The sequence below is a fragment of the Typopeltis vanoorti genome, chromosome 8 (genome assembly GCF_054136105.1).
Source record: "Typopeltis vanoorti isolate ZY-2024b chromosome 8, IOZ_Tvanoo_1.0, whole genome shotgun sequence".
Taxonomy (NCBI): Eukaryota; Metazoa; Arthropoda; class Arachnida; order Uropygi; family Thelyphonidae; genus Typopeltis; species Typopeltis vanoorti.
The window spans coordinates 102,041,862-102,059,538 of record NC_143556.1 but is presented as its reverse complement, the minus strand read 5'-3'; the positions used below and the strand labels follow the sequence as shown (position 1 = coordinate 102,059,538).

Below are 17,677 nucleotides of genomic sequence, written 5' to 3'. Positions count from 1 at the left end.
AGGTCTTGAAACCAGTCTGGGTAATGGTCCTTCTCATATTGCTTAGCATTATATACGCCCAAAAGGATGTGTGCCTTGCATTATGGGATACTAAGGCAATTAATGTGAAGTCATTAGCCTCTATATACAAGCAGCTTAGTCATGGAGATACTTCATGCGCTAACTTTGTTTGCTTACACTTAGATGAATTAAGATATAATTCTTGGCATCTTAATTTATAACCAATCAAAAAACTTTCAACGTTTTACTTTGTTTTGTCAATGTAACATTTTTTTAACATCACCTATAACAATATAGACCAACAGATTTTTTCTGGCTAGTAGATTTAAGTTGTATTTCTGGTAGTCTGCTCACATCCCTCTCAGCATGCTGATTATAGCGATGCTATCATTGTTCCTTATATCTGGGGCACCTCAAAAAAAAAATTGCAAGAACTCTAAAAAGTACAATCTCTGCATGGCATTCAAACCTTATCTATAGCTGGCTACTCTCATCTGCTCTCCCAAGGATCCTCTACCTCCTCTCTCAGTTTCAAGTGTTTACAAAGTTCCTTGTTCCTGCAACTTATATTATGGTCAAACCAGGAGATCTGCTAACATCTTCCTAGAAGAACATAAAAAATACATCTGTCACAATAAGTATGGTCAGTCAGGGCTTGCTAACCATGCCTTGTGGATACCTTGCACAGAATAAAATGACAAAACTACAATTGAAAAAATTTGAAAGACTTTAAAAAAAAAATAGCATTTTTTAATCTGACTTAAAAAAAAATTTATTCAGTCAGATTTATAAATCCAACTTAATAAATATGGTTGTATTAAACTTCCAAAGATTTGGGAAGCTAATTCTTAGGCCTCCTCAACACAGGTAAGGCTAGCCAACAGCACCAATAGAGGACACCCCTCACAGGACTTTAGGCTTTCAGTCTAATCTTTTCCACTTATTGTTTGGGCAAATTTGTGTGTTTTTGCCATTTTAATATTGTTTCCCTGATGATATCTCGATGACTGAGATGAAATGTAGAAGTGATTAAACATGTTATTTATTTATATGTGTTGTATTTAATCCATTAAAGCTCAATAAGTTCAAACCAGCACTTAAGTCTAAATAGTCAACAGCTGGCATTACTGTCATATTCCAACTCCTTCAGTGTCAATCATAGCAAGTTACCTTCATATTATCAAGAACAGTTCCTATAGTTTTTGAACAGAAAGAATCAGAAGAATCTCAAATAAATTTGAGACCAACAGGAATGGTCTCCTCCTATATGAGCTAGGATAAAAATAAATATCTTATTTAAAAAAAAATATGCACAAATGTTTTAAAAAGAATCCAAGTTAAGCAGCTTTCAGAGGTGAACTGTAGTCAAGTGGAGCAGAAATGAAAGTTAAAAGAAAGAAAGAACCAAATCTTGGGACTAAGTGGCAAAGTGAAGAAAATGATTGATTGATTCACCAGGCAATTCATGTGGTGAAACTCTTTTCAAGCAATTTCATATGTGGATGGTGGACTCATTTCATGAGTCCACCATCCAAACATGATGTTGGACTCATGAAATGAAAAAGGCAGTCCTGGAAAAGAAGTATATCAAAACTTATTATGTAGAAGGCAAAAAAAGTTCTTAACTTAAAAAGGTATCCTGAGAGAATTCACGGAAATATGAACAAAAGCTACATGCAAAAGTAGCTAAACAAAAGGCATGAGAAGACTGATAAGAATATAAAAGATAAATATCAAAAAAGATTGCAAAATATTCTGGAGACCATTAAAAACACTTAGAAATGGGTGAAAGAGTACTGTAAAAGAAACCAGAAATGATAAAGATATTCTGAATGTTTGGAATAATTACCTTGAAATTATTAAATTCAAATAATTTATTAAAAGATTAGTTATATTGCAACATGGTTATCACCGTGGAGTCTGAAAACTCACAAAGGCCTTGGTGAACCTCTCGTCAGTCTTCTAGATGGAAATATTCACACAATTCTCCTTTAATTCAGTGACTGACAATGCTGAAGACAGATACTGGCAACTCATTCCACTCACTCGACTCTTCTGATACCTTGATGTCGTTCACAAACATACTCTTATTCAATTTCCAGGGATGACCTCTTGTTCTCTACTTTCCTCTGGACAATGTACTGAAAAATTTCTTGTACAGCAATCATATAAAACCCTTTTAATAACTTATACTTTTATTGTGTCCTTTCTTTATTCCTATCAACCAATTCATGAACCCTCTTAATCTATGCTTGTAGGAAGAATTTCACAGACCCTCATCATCTTGGTCACTTGCCTCTGGATTCTATTCCCCCCCCCCCACCCATCACACACTTTCTCATTAAAAAAAAATGTAGGTGATCCGATCCACCATATCTAACTGGATTTGAATTATGCAGTGTAACATGAAGTAAATGAATTATACAGGGCAATATATAGTCTATATTTCAGTTTTAATTCAGCAGCTGAATCTAGTTGAATACATTTATATTGAATGTTTTTATATATCTGACACACACATAAAAGGTCACAAGCTATAGCAGATTAGTGCCATGAGTGGGCAAGAGGATATAAGTTAAGGATTCTGTTTACGTTTTGTTTGAACAGCTAAAGGTTGTATTCTTTGGGGGAAAGCAGTTCCAAAGAACAAAAGTAGATGGAATGAAAGAGAAGGCAGTGAAGTTGGATATGAGTTTTAAGATGGACAGTTTTAAGAATTTTCTGCTGCTCTTAAAAATCAGCCTAATTTAAATAAATATGGTTGCATAACACTTCCCAAAATAGGGGAAACACTAAAACTTCAAGATCCCAGTTTACATTCTAGGCCACTGACAGATGTCCATAGAGGGCATCCCACCTAGTTAGGATTATATAAGGCATGGAGCTGTTATCCTAACAACAGAACAGACACTTCAGGATTAGCCCATCGTTTCTCGATTTCTCACCACTCCATTGATTGGGATAACAGCTCCATACCTTATATAGAAGAAGATTTTAGATGTAGAAACTTCAAGGAAGCTGCAGTTGTACTCTGGACAGGAGATAATCTAAACAGAAATCAAGATATGATACTGAAAGACATCTGGAAAAGCCTAATAAATTCACTGAGCTTACCAGCATTTTATTTTGCAAAAAACTATACAACATGCATCAACATACAATGACTGAGACTCCAGGCTCCATGCTTATGATGTTATACATCAGTTTTAATTTTACTTGATTTGACTGTGCTACTTCATTCTTCTTTTTTACTAGTAAATGTTATTGTACTGACTTTCTTGTCCTGAAGAAACCAGACAGAATAGCCGGGGAAACTTGTTGACAATTGTGCAGATCTTTTAATATTTATAGTAGACTAATAAACCAAAAGAAAATAACTCAGTTTAATGTTAAGTGACCAAATAATTTAACATTGTACTCCATACTTCAAGGATATCTTTTTCTCCAGTTTTCATGTTACCTTTATCATCTCTAATTCCTTTTACAGCACTAGTTTTTTAATCCATTTCTGCACTTCTTCAAGAACCTCCAGAATATCTTGCCACCTTCTTGATATTTATTTTCTATGTTCTTACCAAAGTCTTCCCATAACTTTTATTTAGCTAGTTTTACACAGTTTTTAGCTTTCTTACATTTGTTTCTGTATTCTCTAAGAGCTGACTGATTTGCCAGGAACTTTCAATATGCTTTCTTCTTTTCCTTCACTGCCTCTTTAACTTCCTGTGTCCACCATGGAGTTCTGATTTTTCTATCCTTGCAGACAACCTCACCACACGTCTCTATGGCTGAATCAATCAATGTTTATTTCAGGGCTTGCCAGTGAATCTTCAAGGTTTGGTTCCTGTTCTCAAACTCATTTTTTCTTGAATAATGTTCGTGTATTTTTTGAATTGTGTTTGTGTATAATGTTTGAGAGGGATGTGAGCAGGGCTCCAGAAATACAATTTAAATCTACTAGCCAGAAAAAATCTGTTGGTCTATATTGTTATAGGTGATGTTAAAAAAATGTTACATTGACAAAACAAAGTAAAATGTTGAAAGTTTTTTGATTGGTTATAAATGAAGATGCCAAGAATTCTTAGTATCTTAATTCATCTAAGTGTAAGCAAACAAAGTTAGCATATGAAGTATCTTCATGACTAAGCTGCTTGTATATAGAGGCTAATGACTTCACATTAATTGCCTTAGTTTCCCATAATGCAAGGCACACATCCTTTTAAGGTGTGACACTTTTTCAATACTTGTATATGGGAAATATATTATTTCTGCATTACTTTAATCACTAGAAGTGATACCAAGGTTAAAGTGGCTCTCACTGATGACAAAGTTTGTCTTTTAGGGGCTTGTTGTTTGAGAGTAAAGAGTGCTTAGTATCAGGCTTTTGCCTGTCACTGAGTGGAGCCACTGCTGAGTTTAGTAATGATCCATTAGGGTCACTCATTGAGATTTGGAGTTTTTGTAGGGGTATCCCTGCCCTTTAACAAACCTCAATAAAGGTCAAAACTGGTCTGGGTAGTGGCCCTTCTCATAATGCTTATAGCACTATACACACCCAAAATGATGTGTGCTTTGCATTATGCGATACTAAGGCAATTAACATTAAATCATTAGCCTCTATATACAAGCAGCTTAGTCATGAAGATACTTCACTTGCTAACTTGTCTTTGCAAGATAATTGTATTTTTTAAATAACAGTATTGTAAAAGAATCTGCATTATGTACAATTTTCTTGCATTTCATTACACGAAGCTAATTAATATTGTAGCCGTGAAAATAAGCTTAGGACAATATTACAATTGCAGACCTACTTAAGGGGTAAAGGAGTTGGAAGAATAAAGATGCATAGGTCTACTATAATATTTAATTAGATTGTGCCAATTTTAAATTTTGTATTTATAATGTCTGTTTATTTTGTTATTAGAAATTGTAATGTGAGAAAAGTACAATTATTCGTCATCATCGTCTGAACAATTTAGATATAGAATTTTTTATGTCCTGTTTCTGCTCTGAAGATGACATTGAATCTTTCCATCTTAATCTTGGACGTCCACGGGTCTCTTCTTCCTGTAGGTTTATATTCTAGTGCTAATTTAGGAATCCTATTATTCTTCATTCTTTCTATGTGTTGTAGCCAATTTTGCTGGTATTCTTCTATTTCTTATATGATGTTTTTTGTATCTAATCGTTCTTATTTCTGTGTTTTTCTTTTTATCTAATCTAGCGAGTCCCAGCAGAGATCTTAGAAACTTAATCTGTGCTGTTTCTTTGTTTTAAAAACCCAATCTTTGTCTGTTTCTTTATTTTAGAATCCAGGTTTCACTTCCAAATTTGAGAGGTGGTTTAGAGGTCATATTATGTTTTCCAAAATTTCTTTTAATTATGCCATTCATTTTATGCCATGGCTTAAAAATTAATAACAAAAACTTAACACACCTAAGATATGCAGATGATATCATAATTTTTGCAAACACTCCAGAAGACCTTAATATAATGATAGAAGACCTATATCATGAAAGCAGAAAAGTCAGTCTAAAAATAAACAGAGAAAAAAAGCAAAATCATGTTTAATCATTTTGTAACACCAAAAAACATAATAATAGAAAACAATTTCTTGGAAATAGTCTCTTCATATACATACTCAGGTCATCTCATTGATCTAAACTGTGGACTCCAAAAAGAAATGAATAGGAGAGTTCAACTTGCTTGCCTGGGGTGCATTCAGCAAATTGAAAAGCATTTTTCAAAACAATGATGTCCCACTCTGTTTAAAAAGGAAGACATTTAACCAGTGTATATATACTTCCAGTCATCATATATGGTTGTGAAACTTAGGTCGCTAACAAAAGCACTGCAAATAAACTAACAGCAACTCAAAGAAAAATGGAGAGGTTGATGCTAGGCATCACATTAAAAGATAAGAAGCGAAACACCTGGATAAGAAGCCAGACTCGCATCACTGACATCATTCTTCACCATAAGCAACTAAAATGGAAATGAGCTGGACATCTATCCAGAAGAGAAGATGAGCGATGGACCACCACACTAACGAACTGGATTCCAAAAGCAGGGAAACGAGGCCTAGGACTTCCGAAAAGAAGGTGGAGTGATGAACTATCAAATTTTGTTGGGAAAAATTGGTCAACCATTGCCAAGAATGCCAAGAACAGAGAAAGGTGGAAAGAACTGGAGGAGGCCTTCGTCCAGCAGTGGAAAAAAAATGACTGAAAAGAAGAAGATGCCATTCATTCAATTGTAAATTTGTAGTCTTGCTTCCAACCGTGAATCAGTGTGTTGTATTGCAAGATTATATTTCCTAAGTATTTGAATTCCATAACTTGTTCTATTATTTTATTGTTAAGCATAATTTTGACTCTTTGAATGGTGTTTCCACACATTGCCATAGTTTTTGTTTTTGTTTCAGAGATTTTCATTTTAAATCTTTTTTGCTATTTCATTAGGGTGGTTAGTTGCAATTTGGAGTTTATCTTTTGAATTTGAAATTAGTACTTGATCATCTGCATAGTGTATTGTATTTAACTGTATATATTATTTGTTAGTTTAATTCCATCTTTGACAGTTGTTTTCCATTCTTTTAGGATTCTTTCATATAAATTTTGAATAGAATTGTGGATAAGCCACATTCTTGTGTTACTCCTTTATTTATAGTTTTAGGTTCTGATAATGTTCCATCTGCAAATTTGATGCAAATTTTTGTTTCTCTCTATAGACTTTTTATTGCTTTAATTAACTGAAGAGGTATTTTATCGTTTTGTAATATTTTCCAGAGTAGATTTCTGTTCAAGTTATCACATGCTTTTTTGTTGTCAAATAGAAAGAAAGTAGGCAGGTTAAATTCTTTTCTTTTTTCTATGATCTGTTGCATTGTGAAAGAGGCATCTGTGCATCCTCTCTCTTCTGAAACTACACTGTACTGTTTCTAAATAATTTTCTATGTATTTAATTAATCTGTTCTTTAAGATATTTGCATATAATTTAGATGCTGTTATCAAAAGAGTGATGCCTCTGTAATTTCCACATTTGTTCTTGGGACCTTTTTGGTGAATATTTATTACTATTTCAGTTTCCCATTCTTTTGGGATCTTTTGATATTTTCAGATATTACTGAAGAGCAGTGATTTGATTAAAAATGTATTTATTGGAAATGGTAACTGCAATTTAATTTAAATGATATGGAAAAATGTACATTTTTCTCACATAGTTCAAGTGTGCGAGATTTACTTTTTTCAAGTAAAGCATTGTAATTATTTCACATAATGGTGGTGCATTTTTATCATTTTATAAAAGAATCCTATGTATTGCTGTGAGAGAAATGAGAGTTTTGGAACTTGAAAGCAGATATTTTTTGAAGTGTTTCATACAGAAAGAAAAACGTTTAAAAGTTATCAGTTGTTATGTTCTGATAGTGACGACAGAACAACTGTTGGGGGAAGAATATACAGAGGGTTGAATTTTGAATTACTTTAAAAAAATGAACAGCCTTTCATTTAGAAAGAATAATAAAGTTCTGAACCTTAAAGGAAGGTGGTAGAAAGTAAAAATGATTAGCTTACATTGTGACTTTTAGAGAAAACTGGCAAATAAAATTGCAGCTGTTTCAGCTATTCTTTAAAAGAGAACATGGCAGTGTTCGAAGTAAGCATTTCAGGATGGGAGAGACAATTAATTTGTTGATCTTTTTGGCATTGTAGCTATTGGAAAGGAAAATCTGACAAAGGAGAGTTCTGCTTTGGTAGAACAGATTTTGGAGGCTCTGTTAACAAGGGTTTTGATAATGCCATATTGTTGAGAGGTGGGGGGGGGGTGATTGAAAAGTTTTTCAATCTACCTGTGTGTGTGTGTGGGGGGGGGTTCTGTAAATTGAGAAAGAAAAGGTGCCATCGGGAAGATGTGTGATTAGAGTACCTAGAAAAGACAGGCTATTATTATTTTACTTTTTTTGTCCCTATAGTGAACTAGATTCTGGAGTGGTGATGGAGGAGGAAGGAATCTAATGTATCTTAGCCATATAGAAGGTTTGAGAATAGCAGTATAAAGAGCATATAATAAATGGTTAGAGGGGAGCTCATGGTTGTGTCCTCAGTTTATTTATAAATAGTATCTTTCCAAATGAAATAGCCAGAATGACTGGTAAAATTAAAATGATCAGTGATAATGATATACAGAGAGAAAACCTTTTTTAGTAAATTTAAACTTTCCGAAAGAGGGATATTGTTAAAAATTGAGATGACATCAAAGATCATCATATTGTTATTATCTGAAACTAAATTTTGAATTAAAGATATGAAATGAATGGAATTTTTAATATAAAAAGGAGTATGACCTGTAAGTGGGGTTAAGAATTAAGCTAACTATTTGGTTAACTTAAAAGAGAGAGAGAGAGAGTCAGTAGCATCTACTATGGGACAGAGGATTATTGGGTTTATGAATTTCTGGCAATTTATATATGTGGTGGGGGGGAGACACGGTTTCAGTTGTTTTAACTATTTCAGGAGGCCAAGATGTGACATTTTTAAGAAGCCTTTTTAATGTGATATATTCAAGCTTTGTTTCCCAGAAGAAATCTCTCTAACAGCCAACTCCTGTCGGTCCATAAATTACGTAAAGACTGTAGCATAATAATCACTAGAGCCAACCAGAGTAATTCTACCGTAGTCTTCACTATCAGTGAATATAATTGGAAAATGAATGTGTTGCTCAGAGACTGCACTACTTATAAACTACTGGATTATGGTTGCACTAATTCTCAAAAGAAAACATTAAAAAGGCTTCTTAAAATTGTCTCATCTTGGCCTCCTCAAATAATTAAAAAAAAAATCGATTAGTTCTTGCCCCCACCTTCCCATATATACGGATTGTCAAAAATTCATAAACCCAATAACCCTCTCTATTCCATAGTAGATGCTACTGACTCTCCCTCTTTTAAGTTAACCAAACAGCTAGCTAAATATTAAAATATTATAATGATGATGCTTTTAATGAAATCATGTAAGCAATCATCAGTTGTTTTGTTTTGTTTTAGCTCTTTGATAACACAGTCCAACACAATTTTTGCTGACTTTTATATGAGACTTTTTTTTTTTTACTAATTTGGGTGCGCTGATTTCAAATATCAAACCCATTTTTCTCTATCACGTCAGGTTTTTCCTCTATGGCATTTTCTTTTTGCTAATTTGTAAGTTTTTGATAGTTTTAAGGAGGCAGTACCATTTAGAGGATTAAAAAAATCGATTTTTTAATATTTTCTGAAAGTATGTACTTTTAAAAATCTGTTCCTAACTTTTTATCAAGAAATTCGAAAAATTCCCGAAGATATAGCCTATTATTCAAAGAGGTGCGCAGATCAGAATCGGAGCGCTCACCGCTCTCGCTTGTTAGTAAACGAATAAATGCGTAAGAACCTGCAACGGCATGTACTGGCGCTTTGAATGCGAGAGAGGCCGATAATTAGATACATAACTACTTAACAATATTCATTAAAAATTACAAGAATATTTATAAAAAAATAACAATTTTACTTACACATGAGTTTCAGGGAATAAATTTTTGTCTGTAGCAAATTCTGCTGTGTGTGTTCTGTTTTGGCAATCCCTTTGAATATTCCAACAGTAGTCGGCCATCATGTGAGAATCCCATCTTCCTTGGTATCAATCTTCCATAGTTTTTAAGCCTTGATGAAATCTTTTGCCTTGTTCATCACTTATAGCACCTAAATTCTCGGGAAATCTATCAAGATGACTGTATAGGAAATGAAGCTTTATGCTCATGTTGCAACCTAGGCACTGGAAATTTTCAAGCATTGTTCCCACTAGATCTTTGTAATTCACGCTTTTTTGTTTCCAAGAAAATTATTCACAACCATCGTAAATGAAGTACAGGCCTCTTTCTCAATTTCGTTCATAGAGTTGATGAAATTTGGGTCTCTCATTAAATTTCTAATTTGCGGTCCATCAAATACACCGGCTTTAATTTTTTCATAACTAAGTCGTGGAAATTTTTCACATTTGTATTGGAAACAGTCACCTTGTAAATCTAAAGCTTTAACATACTGCTTCATAAGACCTAGTTTGATGTGTAGAGGTGGAAAAATGATTTTTTCTCTGTCAATTAAAGGTTGATTTATAACATTCTGTTCTCCAACATTTAAGGATATTTTAAGAGGCCAATGTTTCTGACTCCAGTGTTGGTTTCTAGCTCGACTATCCCAGAAGCATAGAAAACACGGAAACTTTGTATATCCTCTTTGAAAGCCAAGTAAAAAGTTCACCATTTTAAGATCCACACAGATGATCCAGTTATGGTCTGTATATTTTAATGACTTCAGAACCTTTTTAATGTCCTCATATGTTTCCTTTAAGTGGACTGAATAGCCAGTAGGAATTGAGCCATATACATTCCCATTGTGTAGTAAGACACACTTAAGACTTCTGCTTGAACTGTCGGTAAATAAACGCCACTCATTTGGATGATATTGTACAACACTCATTTCAGTTAGTAAACCTGACACATTGTTACAGTAAACAAACCCACACTCGTGTTTAAAATATTGTACAAGATTACTTTCCCTGCTACAATAAAAAGTTATCTTCGTATCTTGCTCCAGTGAGTTTTTCATTTAATCATGAAGCTAACAATTCCGATGATTCCTTTGATAGGCCCAAATCTCTTACTAAGTCATTCAATTCTGCTTGCGTTGCGGTCCAGAACTAGAAATTAAATTTTCATTGTCTAAATCAACATCCGGATCTTGCTCCTCAAGAACATCTGGCATATCCCGATCATGCTCGTTCTCAAGTAAAGGAAGTCCTTTAGAAATTGGCATGGCTATTTCATTGGAATGAGCAACTGGCCGAATTGCTGAGTCGAGATTTGGATACACAATTTTTTTCTTATTCTTCTTATTATAACCAGAAGTCTGAACTAAACAAAAATAGCAATCGTCTACGTGATTTTTCGGTTCACGCCAAATCATTGGAATGCCAAAAGTTAATTTTTGGCGTTTTCCCTTGCTCCACTGTTATAAATTTTCTACACATGACTTACACACTTTATTTGGAGCCCATGACTTGTCCTGATCTGCAATTTTTACGTCAAAGTATGCAAAGTACACTTTCTTAACGAAATCAGTGATATTTGTCCTGGGAACAGTTAAGGGAACAGTAACAGCTTTACTGGGAACAGTAAAGCTGCCACAAATGTAGCAGAAGGAATCTACACTATTGACACAATTTCGAGTAGTAGACATGATGTGTTTTCTTCACTGCCGACTAACATGCAATTAACAAGACAAAAAAAACCAGAGACTTTATTGAAACGTTATAAGCGCTCATCATACTTTCACAATCGATTAACGATTGACTGATTTCGATCGTTCTTTCCGCCATGATGCATATAGCATTCATTTGTTTTAAGCAGTTGTCATCGCCTACTTTTCATCACCTAAATGTATTAGGTCGGTTATCAGCCTTTCTCGCATTCAAAGCACCAGTACGTGCCGTTGCAGGTTCTTATGCATTTATTCGTTTACTAACAAGCGAGAGCAGTGAGCGCTCCGATTCTGATCTGTACACCACTTTGAATAATAGACTATATCTTCGGGAATTTTTCGAATTTCTTGATAAAAGTTAGGAACAGATTTTTAAAAGTACATACTTTCAGAAAATAATATTAAAAAATCGATTTTTTTGATCCTCTAAATAGTACTGCCTCCTTAAAACTATCAGAAACTTACATATTAGCAAAAAGAAAATGCCATAGAGGAAAAACCTGACATGATAGAGAAAAATGCGTTTGATATTTGAAATCAGCGCACCCAAATTAGTAAAAAACAAGTGTCAGATCATAATCAGCAGAAAAAAAAATTTTTTTTTGTTGGCCAGTGTAATCAGTAGAAAAATTAAAAGTTAGCAGTTACATCCATTGCTTATGAAAATATTTTTGGTAGTGCTGGTTGAGAGTAATGTTTTCAAGGGTCACTTAAGAGCTTGCTCAAAAATACTTCTGTATGATATGATTTTGTTAGATTTTTTTTTTAACTTTTAAGAATAAATATTAATTTTTCAAACAGTTTGCACTGCCGAATACTTTATTTGATAGAAGTTTGAGCTTTTATGCATTATATTATCAGTAGCACTATTTATTTAATGCTATCTTTACAGGGAACAAAAACTATTGATACTGAAATGGAAACCCAGATTGAACAGCTTCGAGAAACTCAGACCAAATACACAAATATTTTGCGACTGGCCCGTGCTCTTACAAGCCATTTTTATCATGTTGTACAGACTCAGCAAGCTCTTGGAGAAGCATTTTCAGAATTGGCACATAAATCACCAGAACTACAAGAAGAGTTTCTTTATAATGCTGAGACACAACGAAACCTGAGTAAAAATGGAGAAACTTTGCTTGGAGCTCTCAATTTCTTTGTTTCCAGTTTAAATACACTCTGTAATAAAACAATGGATGATACTCTTTTAACAGTAAAACAGTATGAGACTGCAAGGTAAGGTGAAACAAAATTTAAAAAAGTTTTAAATGAAATATACCGGAGATGGATTTTAAAGAGAGTGCGTGTGTGTGTGTCTTTTATAAAATTGCAAGTACACCAGTTTCAGTAACTATCTGTGAAAACAAATATAGGTCATTAGGTTCATAGCAGAGGATTACTCCTATTTATTTTGGTATTTTCAGTTGTGATTGGGAAGACATTTCATTCAGAAATGTTCCATTTCATGTATTTTAATAATAACTGTATGTAGTTTAATGTTTTAAAAATGTACGAGTACTCTAACACCAACAGTCATGAAGTCACAAAAATTCTAACTGGAGAATTAAAAAATATTAAAAACTTAATCACTAAATTAAAAATTTCCACTTTTATTGTATATATAATACTTCCATTAGAAAGTAAAAAGAAAATTCCTGACAAGTTTTCACTTTTAAGTAGTCATATCCTGACTTACGCGAATCCGGAGTTACGCGGTCTCATATATGTACGTATTCCCTTCACGCCTCACCACTAGTCGTATCTTTTCGGCGCCGGCCGCATTCACCAGTGTCGCACATGTTGTGAACAAGCACTGACGTGTTTCGCGTGGTCTCCATTCATACACAATTTTTATAGCCTACAAACCTTACGATTGTTTAATGTTATGTTGTTGATAAAAATTTTATCACATAAAAATAATAATGTCATCCAAAGGAAGCAATTCCGATTCTTCTACAGCTAGCAAGAAAAGAAAAACATTGCCTTTGGAAACAAACTCAACATTATTAAGGATTTTGAAGGCAGAATGAAAATTTGTGAGCTAGCAAAGAAGTTGGATCTACAGGAATCCACAGTAAGAACAATCATAAAAGAAAGGTTTACAGATTTTGGAAAACATAGATTCTAATGAGGAATGAATTGTAGCCACAAGGTAAGGAATAAAAAAATCATTAGCTTGCTATGAAGAAATTTTACGTGACAAGAAAAAGATATGCCGTCAGACGAATCTATTACATTTTATGAAACCATTGACATTGAAATAACTTTCTTTTTTTTTATGTACGAAAAACTACAATTATGATTATATTTCTTAAAAAATATAGGTGTTTTTGTAAACCTTTTGTCCCAATTTACTAATATTTTGTATGTTTGTATGCAAAATTATACCCGAGTTACGCGAATTTGACTTACGCGCTTTTTTTGTTGGTCCCTCCTACCGCGTAACTTCGGGGTATGACTGCATTATTAATCTTTTTCCTCCATCATCAGTAGATTGATTTCCATAAATGCAGACCTCCAAAATTTTGTGTATTCCCCCCCCCCCCCCCCTCTAGACTTTTCTCTTAATTATCATGTAGAGAAATCTGTTTAAGTTCAAATGCTCATTCATTACAAGTACTTTACCCTAAAACATTATTTCGGCAATTTTATTCAATAATGAAGTTATATGCATCTGTATCCCAAGACTAAGGATTTAGCCTTGGTAAAGGTGGAAGAATAAAATTTTATGTTCAGAAATATTAATGGAATAGACTTGACATTAATGGCAGATACTAGCACGCTATCAAAAGTGAATCAACAAACCACAAGAAGAGATAGAAATTGCTACTGCCATCTAAGAAGCCTAATATGGGCTTAGAGTCTCCATAGCTCAGTCAGTATAGACGAAGCCCTTTGGTCAGAAACACATGGGTTCAATTCTCATCAGTGACGTGAAGAACCTTTATCTGGTCTCTTTCAACTAAAGGTGAGTTAGCTGGTCTCATACTGAGGTGGGGGGGGTTTGTTCCCCAGAACAGGCCAACCGGTCCTGTGAATACACTCTTCTACAGGCATAGGACATCTCCAGGAATGAGTAACAACCTATTCCATAGGATTTCGGTTTCGAACCTACATGGTGAAACGTGTAGGTCTGTGCGTGAACATAAATTAGGATAGGCATATGGGCTTCTTGCCTAGAACAAGTCCTATGTAACACTCAAATCATCATCAGATTCCTGATAGTGTATGTACACACTCTCGCGATGGTACATATCTGATCAAAAATATCCAGACACTCCTATGTAGTAGTGGCATATACATCACAACCATAGCTCATACAGGTATAAAAGGAAATCTTCAGAGACAAATGTTACAAACAGTAAAATGGGCCATACTGAAGAGCTCAGTGACTTTCAATGTGGCACTATCATAGGATGCCACCTCTACAACAACTCAGTTCGGATCTGTCCTGCTGCAGCTCTCCTGATTGACTGTGATGTTACTACGAAGTAGAAACACCTAAGTGCAAACAGCACAATCATGACCTGGTAAGCCACATAAATCATAGGACTGCTTAGTACTGAAGTACATGGCTGAAAAAATCATCTGTCCTTGGTTGAACTCACTACTGAGATTCAAAATGCCTCTGCAAGCAATACCAGCATCACATCTGCTTGTTGGGAACTGAAGAACATGAGTTTCCACGGCCATGCAGCAAGGGCATGATTCCACCCAACACTTGGCAAAGTGTTGGGTGGAGTCATGTAAAGCTGGCCACCATTGGACTCTGGGGCCGTGGAAATGTTAATGTGTGGCTTGTAATGACATTCTAGACAATTCTGTGCTTCCAGCTTTATGACAATAGTTTAGCAAAGGCCCTTGTTTATCAACATGACAATTTCTCTGCCCACAAAGCAAGGTGTGTGCAACATTAATGAGATGAGTGTTGAACTGACTGGCCTGCATAGAACCTTGATCTCATTTCCTTCGAACACCTGTGGGATGAATTGGAATGCCAATCACAAGCCAGGCTAAATTGCCTGACATCAATGCTGACTGACTTCACTAATGCTTTTTCTAGAAGAAAATCGACAAAATCAAGTGGAAAGCCTTCCCAGAAAATTGAAGGCTGTTATAATAGCAAAGGGTGGACCAACTCCATATAAATGTTACCATCAAGCTATTGACCTATTTCTCTCAGTTTTCTCTGAAGGCTATCAACAGTCAGCTTCTTCAACACCTTGAGAACTGCTATCTAATTAGTGACCGGTAATTAATTTACGGAATTAACAACGCATATGAAGTATATTAATTAAAGATACTTTAATGAATCACTTCTATATTTCGGCAATGTCACATTGCCATCTTCAGGAACATAAAGATATGGTATGTGCACTAAGGAACTAACAAGCTCATTTGCTTTGTTAGTTCCTTAGTGCACATACCATATCTTTATGTTCCTGAAGATGGCAATGTGACATTGCCGAAATATAGAAGTGATTCATTAAAGTATCTTTAATTAATATACTTCATATGCGTTGTTAATTCCGTAAATTAATTACCAGTTATGTCTAACCAACGTATAAGTCTTACTACTAGAATAATTAGTGACCATGGGTATAGATTTCACCACTCTGGATTCAAGGAGACCTGGTCTATGTCATGCACCTTTGGACCCATTTCATTGAAAAGTTTGAAGAACTTGTACCATTTGCTCTTGACATCTCCAAGGCTTTTGATAAGGTTTGACATGAAGGGCTTCTCGACAAGTTACCATCATTTAGACTGCCTTCATCCTTGTTTAAATGGATTGCCAGTTTGCTCTATGTGCAATGGTGAATGGCATTCTCTTCTCTTACTTTCCTGTCAATGCCAATTCCCTCAGGGCTCTATCATTTGACTCACCCTCTTCCTGATTTATATAAACAACCTGCTCTTATTGACTGCAAACCCTATTCATAATTTTTATGATATTACACTCCACTAATATGACAAAAGTTTGCAGTGCTCATACATCTCAAGCTTCAACATTATTAGTAATTAGTGCATTGAATACTGATCGCCACAGTATCCTTGATTTGTGTGAGAGCAACCTAGTCAACTTGAATGCATCTAAAATGTAGTTGTTTTTTTTTTGTAAAAAAAACTCAAATCTTCTCCACTTACCTTTTTATAATGCACAGCTCAACAGTCAAGCCCAGTCTCTTCTCAGACCGATTCTTGCTCCAAACCGTTTCTGCCACAATCATAGCACTTCTATAGCATCATCGTGCTCAAGATAGTATTTCTCTGCTGAACAGTTACTTACTCTGTTAAATCCCAAATCCAATCAACATTTGAATACTGCTCTTATGTTTGGGGTGGCACACACAAGACCTCCCTAAAATGTCTTGATGCTGTTCAGAAAATGGCAATCCAGTTGATTAATGACACTTTTCTTAGATACTCTCTTCAGCCACTTTCCCATAGAAGATCAGTTTATCTGCATTGTATCTCTCCTATAGATATTTCCATGGCAATTATTCAGCAGAACTAGCATAGTATGACTCTCATGCTGCCAGGTCTACAGAAACTTGAGCAACAGCTGCTCAACATCCCTTTACTGTTGAACTGCATACTCACTGAAATTGCTTTTCTGTCATCTTTTGTTATTTTCACCTCAATTCTGTATAACAGCTTCTCCCATGAAGCATTTCCAAAGGACTACAATCTCCAATAGTTCAAGGAGAATATCAACAGATTACTCGTGACACACACTGCATTTGTTTGCTGTAGGCTCTTCTGCCTTTTGTGTGTGGGAGAAATAGGCATATATATATATATATATATTCCTTTTATATTAGAGTGAGAGTTGGGATGAGCAGGCATCCAGGTATTTTTTTTATCAGATAATGAGTGATAGAACTACATAATTAAGGTTGCATTTTTATTAATTTCACATCAGCATTCTTTCAAATTAATCTTATCAGATTTCCGATGTGGTTACATCATTTCAGTTTTCTAGACACTACCAACTTCATCAATCCACCTAGCTTGCATATGCATAGTTTTATTTTTGATAATATCTTATTTTCAACCCAGCTGTCAGATCCATAAGTTCAAATATTGTCTTCTTATATACTGTTATTATGTGAAGTTTTGACTAATTTTTATCTTAATCCATAGTCCTCTCCATTGCGCCAGCTTCTTTTATTCTGTTATTGATTTCCAATTTTAATTTACAATTTTCACTTAAAATTGTACATAAATAGTGGAATATTTTACTTGTTCTATAAGTTCGTTTGTTGATATTTTCCCTGTTCCTGTTTCATAGTTTGTCTTTAAAAAGATGAAATAAGCAGGTATTAAAGTATGAAAATCTCACTGCTTTTCAAACTAAATCTAAAATGATTTCATTACTTCCCCTAGTTT

At 34.5% G+C, this 17,677-nt stretch overlaps 1 protein-coding gene across 2 annotated transcripts in view; it reads left to right on the top strand.

Moving 5' to 3' along the window:
* The window catches only part of Arfip (ADP ribosylation factor interacting protein arfaptin), a 179,323-nt gene that overhangs the window by 73,175 nt on the left and 88,471 nt on the right, over positions 1–17,677 (top strand). For both annotated transcript variants that reach the window (XM_090396858.1, XM_090396857.1), the window contains exon 4: positions 12,177–12,520. In XM_090396858.1, coding sequence (XP_090252984.1) covers positions 12,177–12,520 — 344 coding nt within the window. The remainder of the gene's footprint in view (positions 1–12,176; positions 12,521–17,677) is intronic.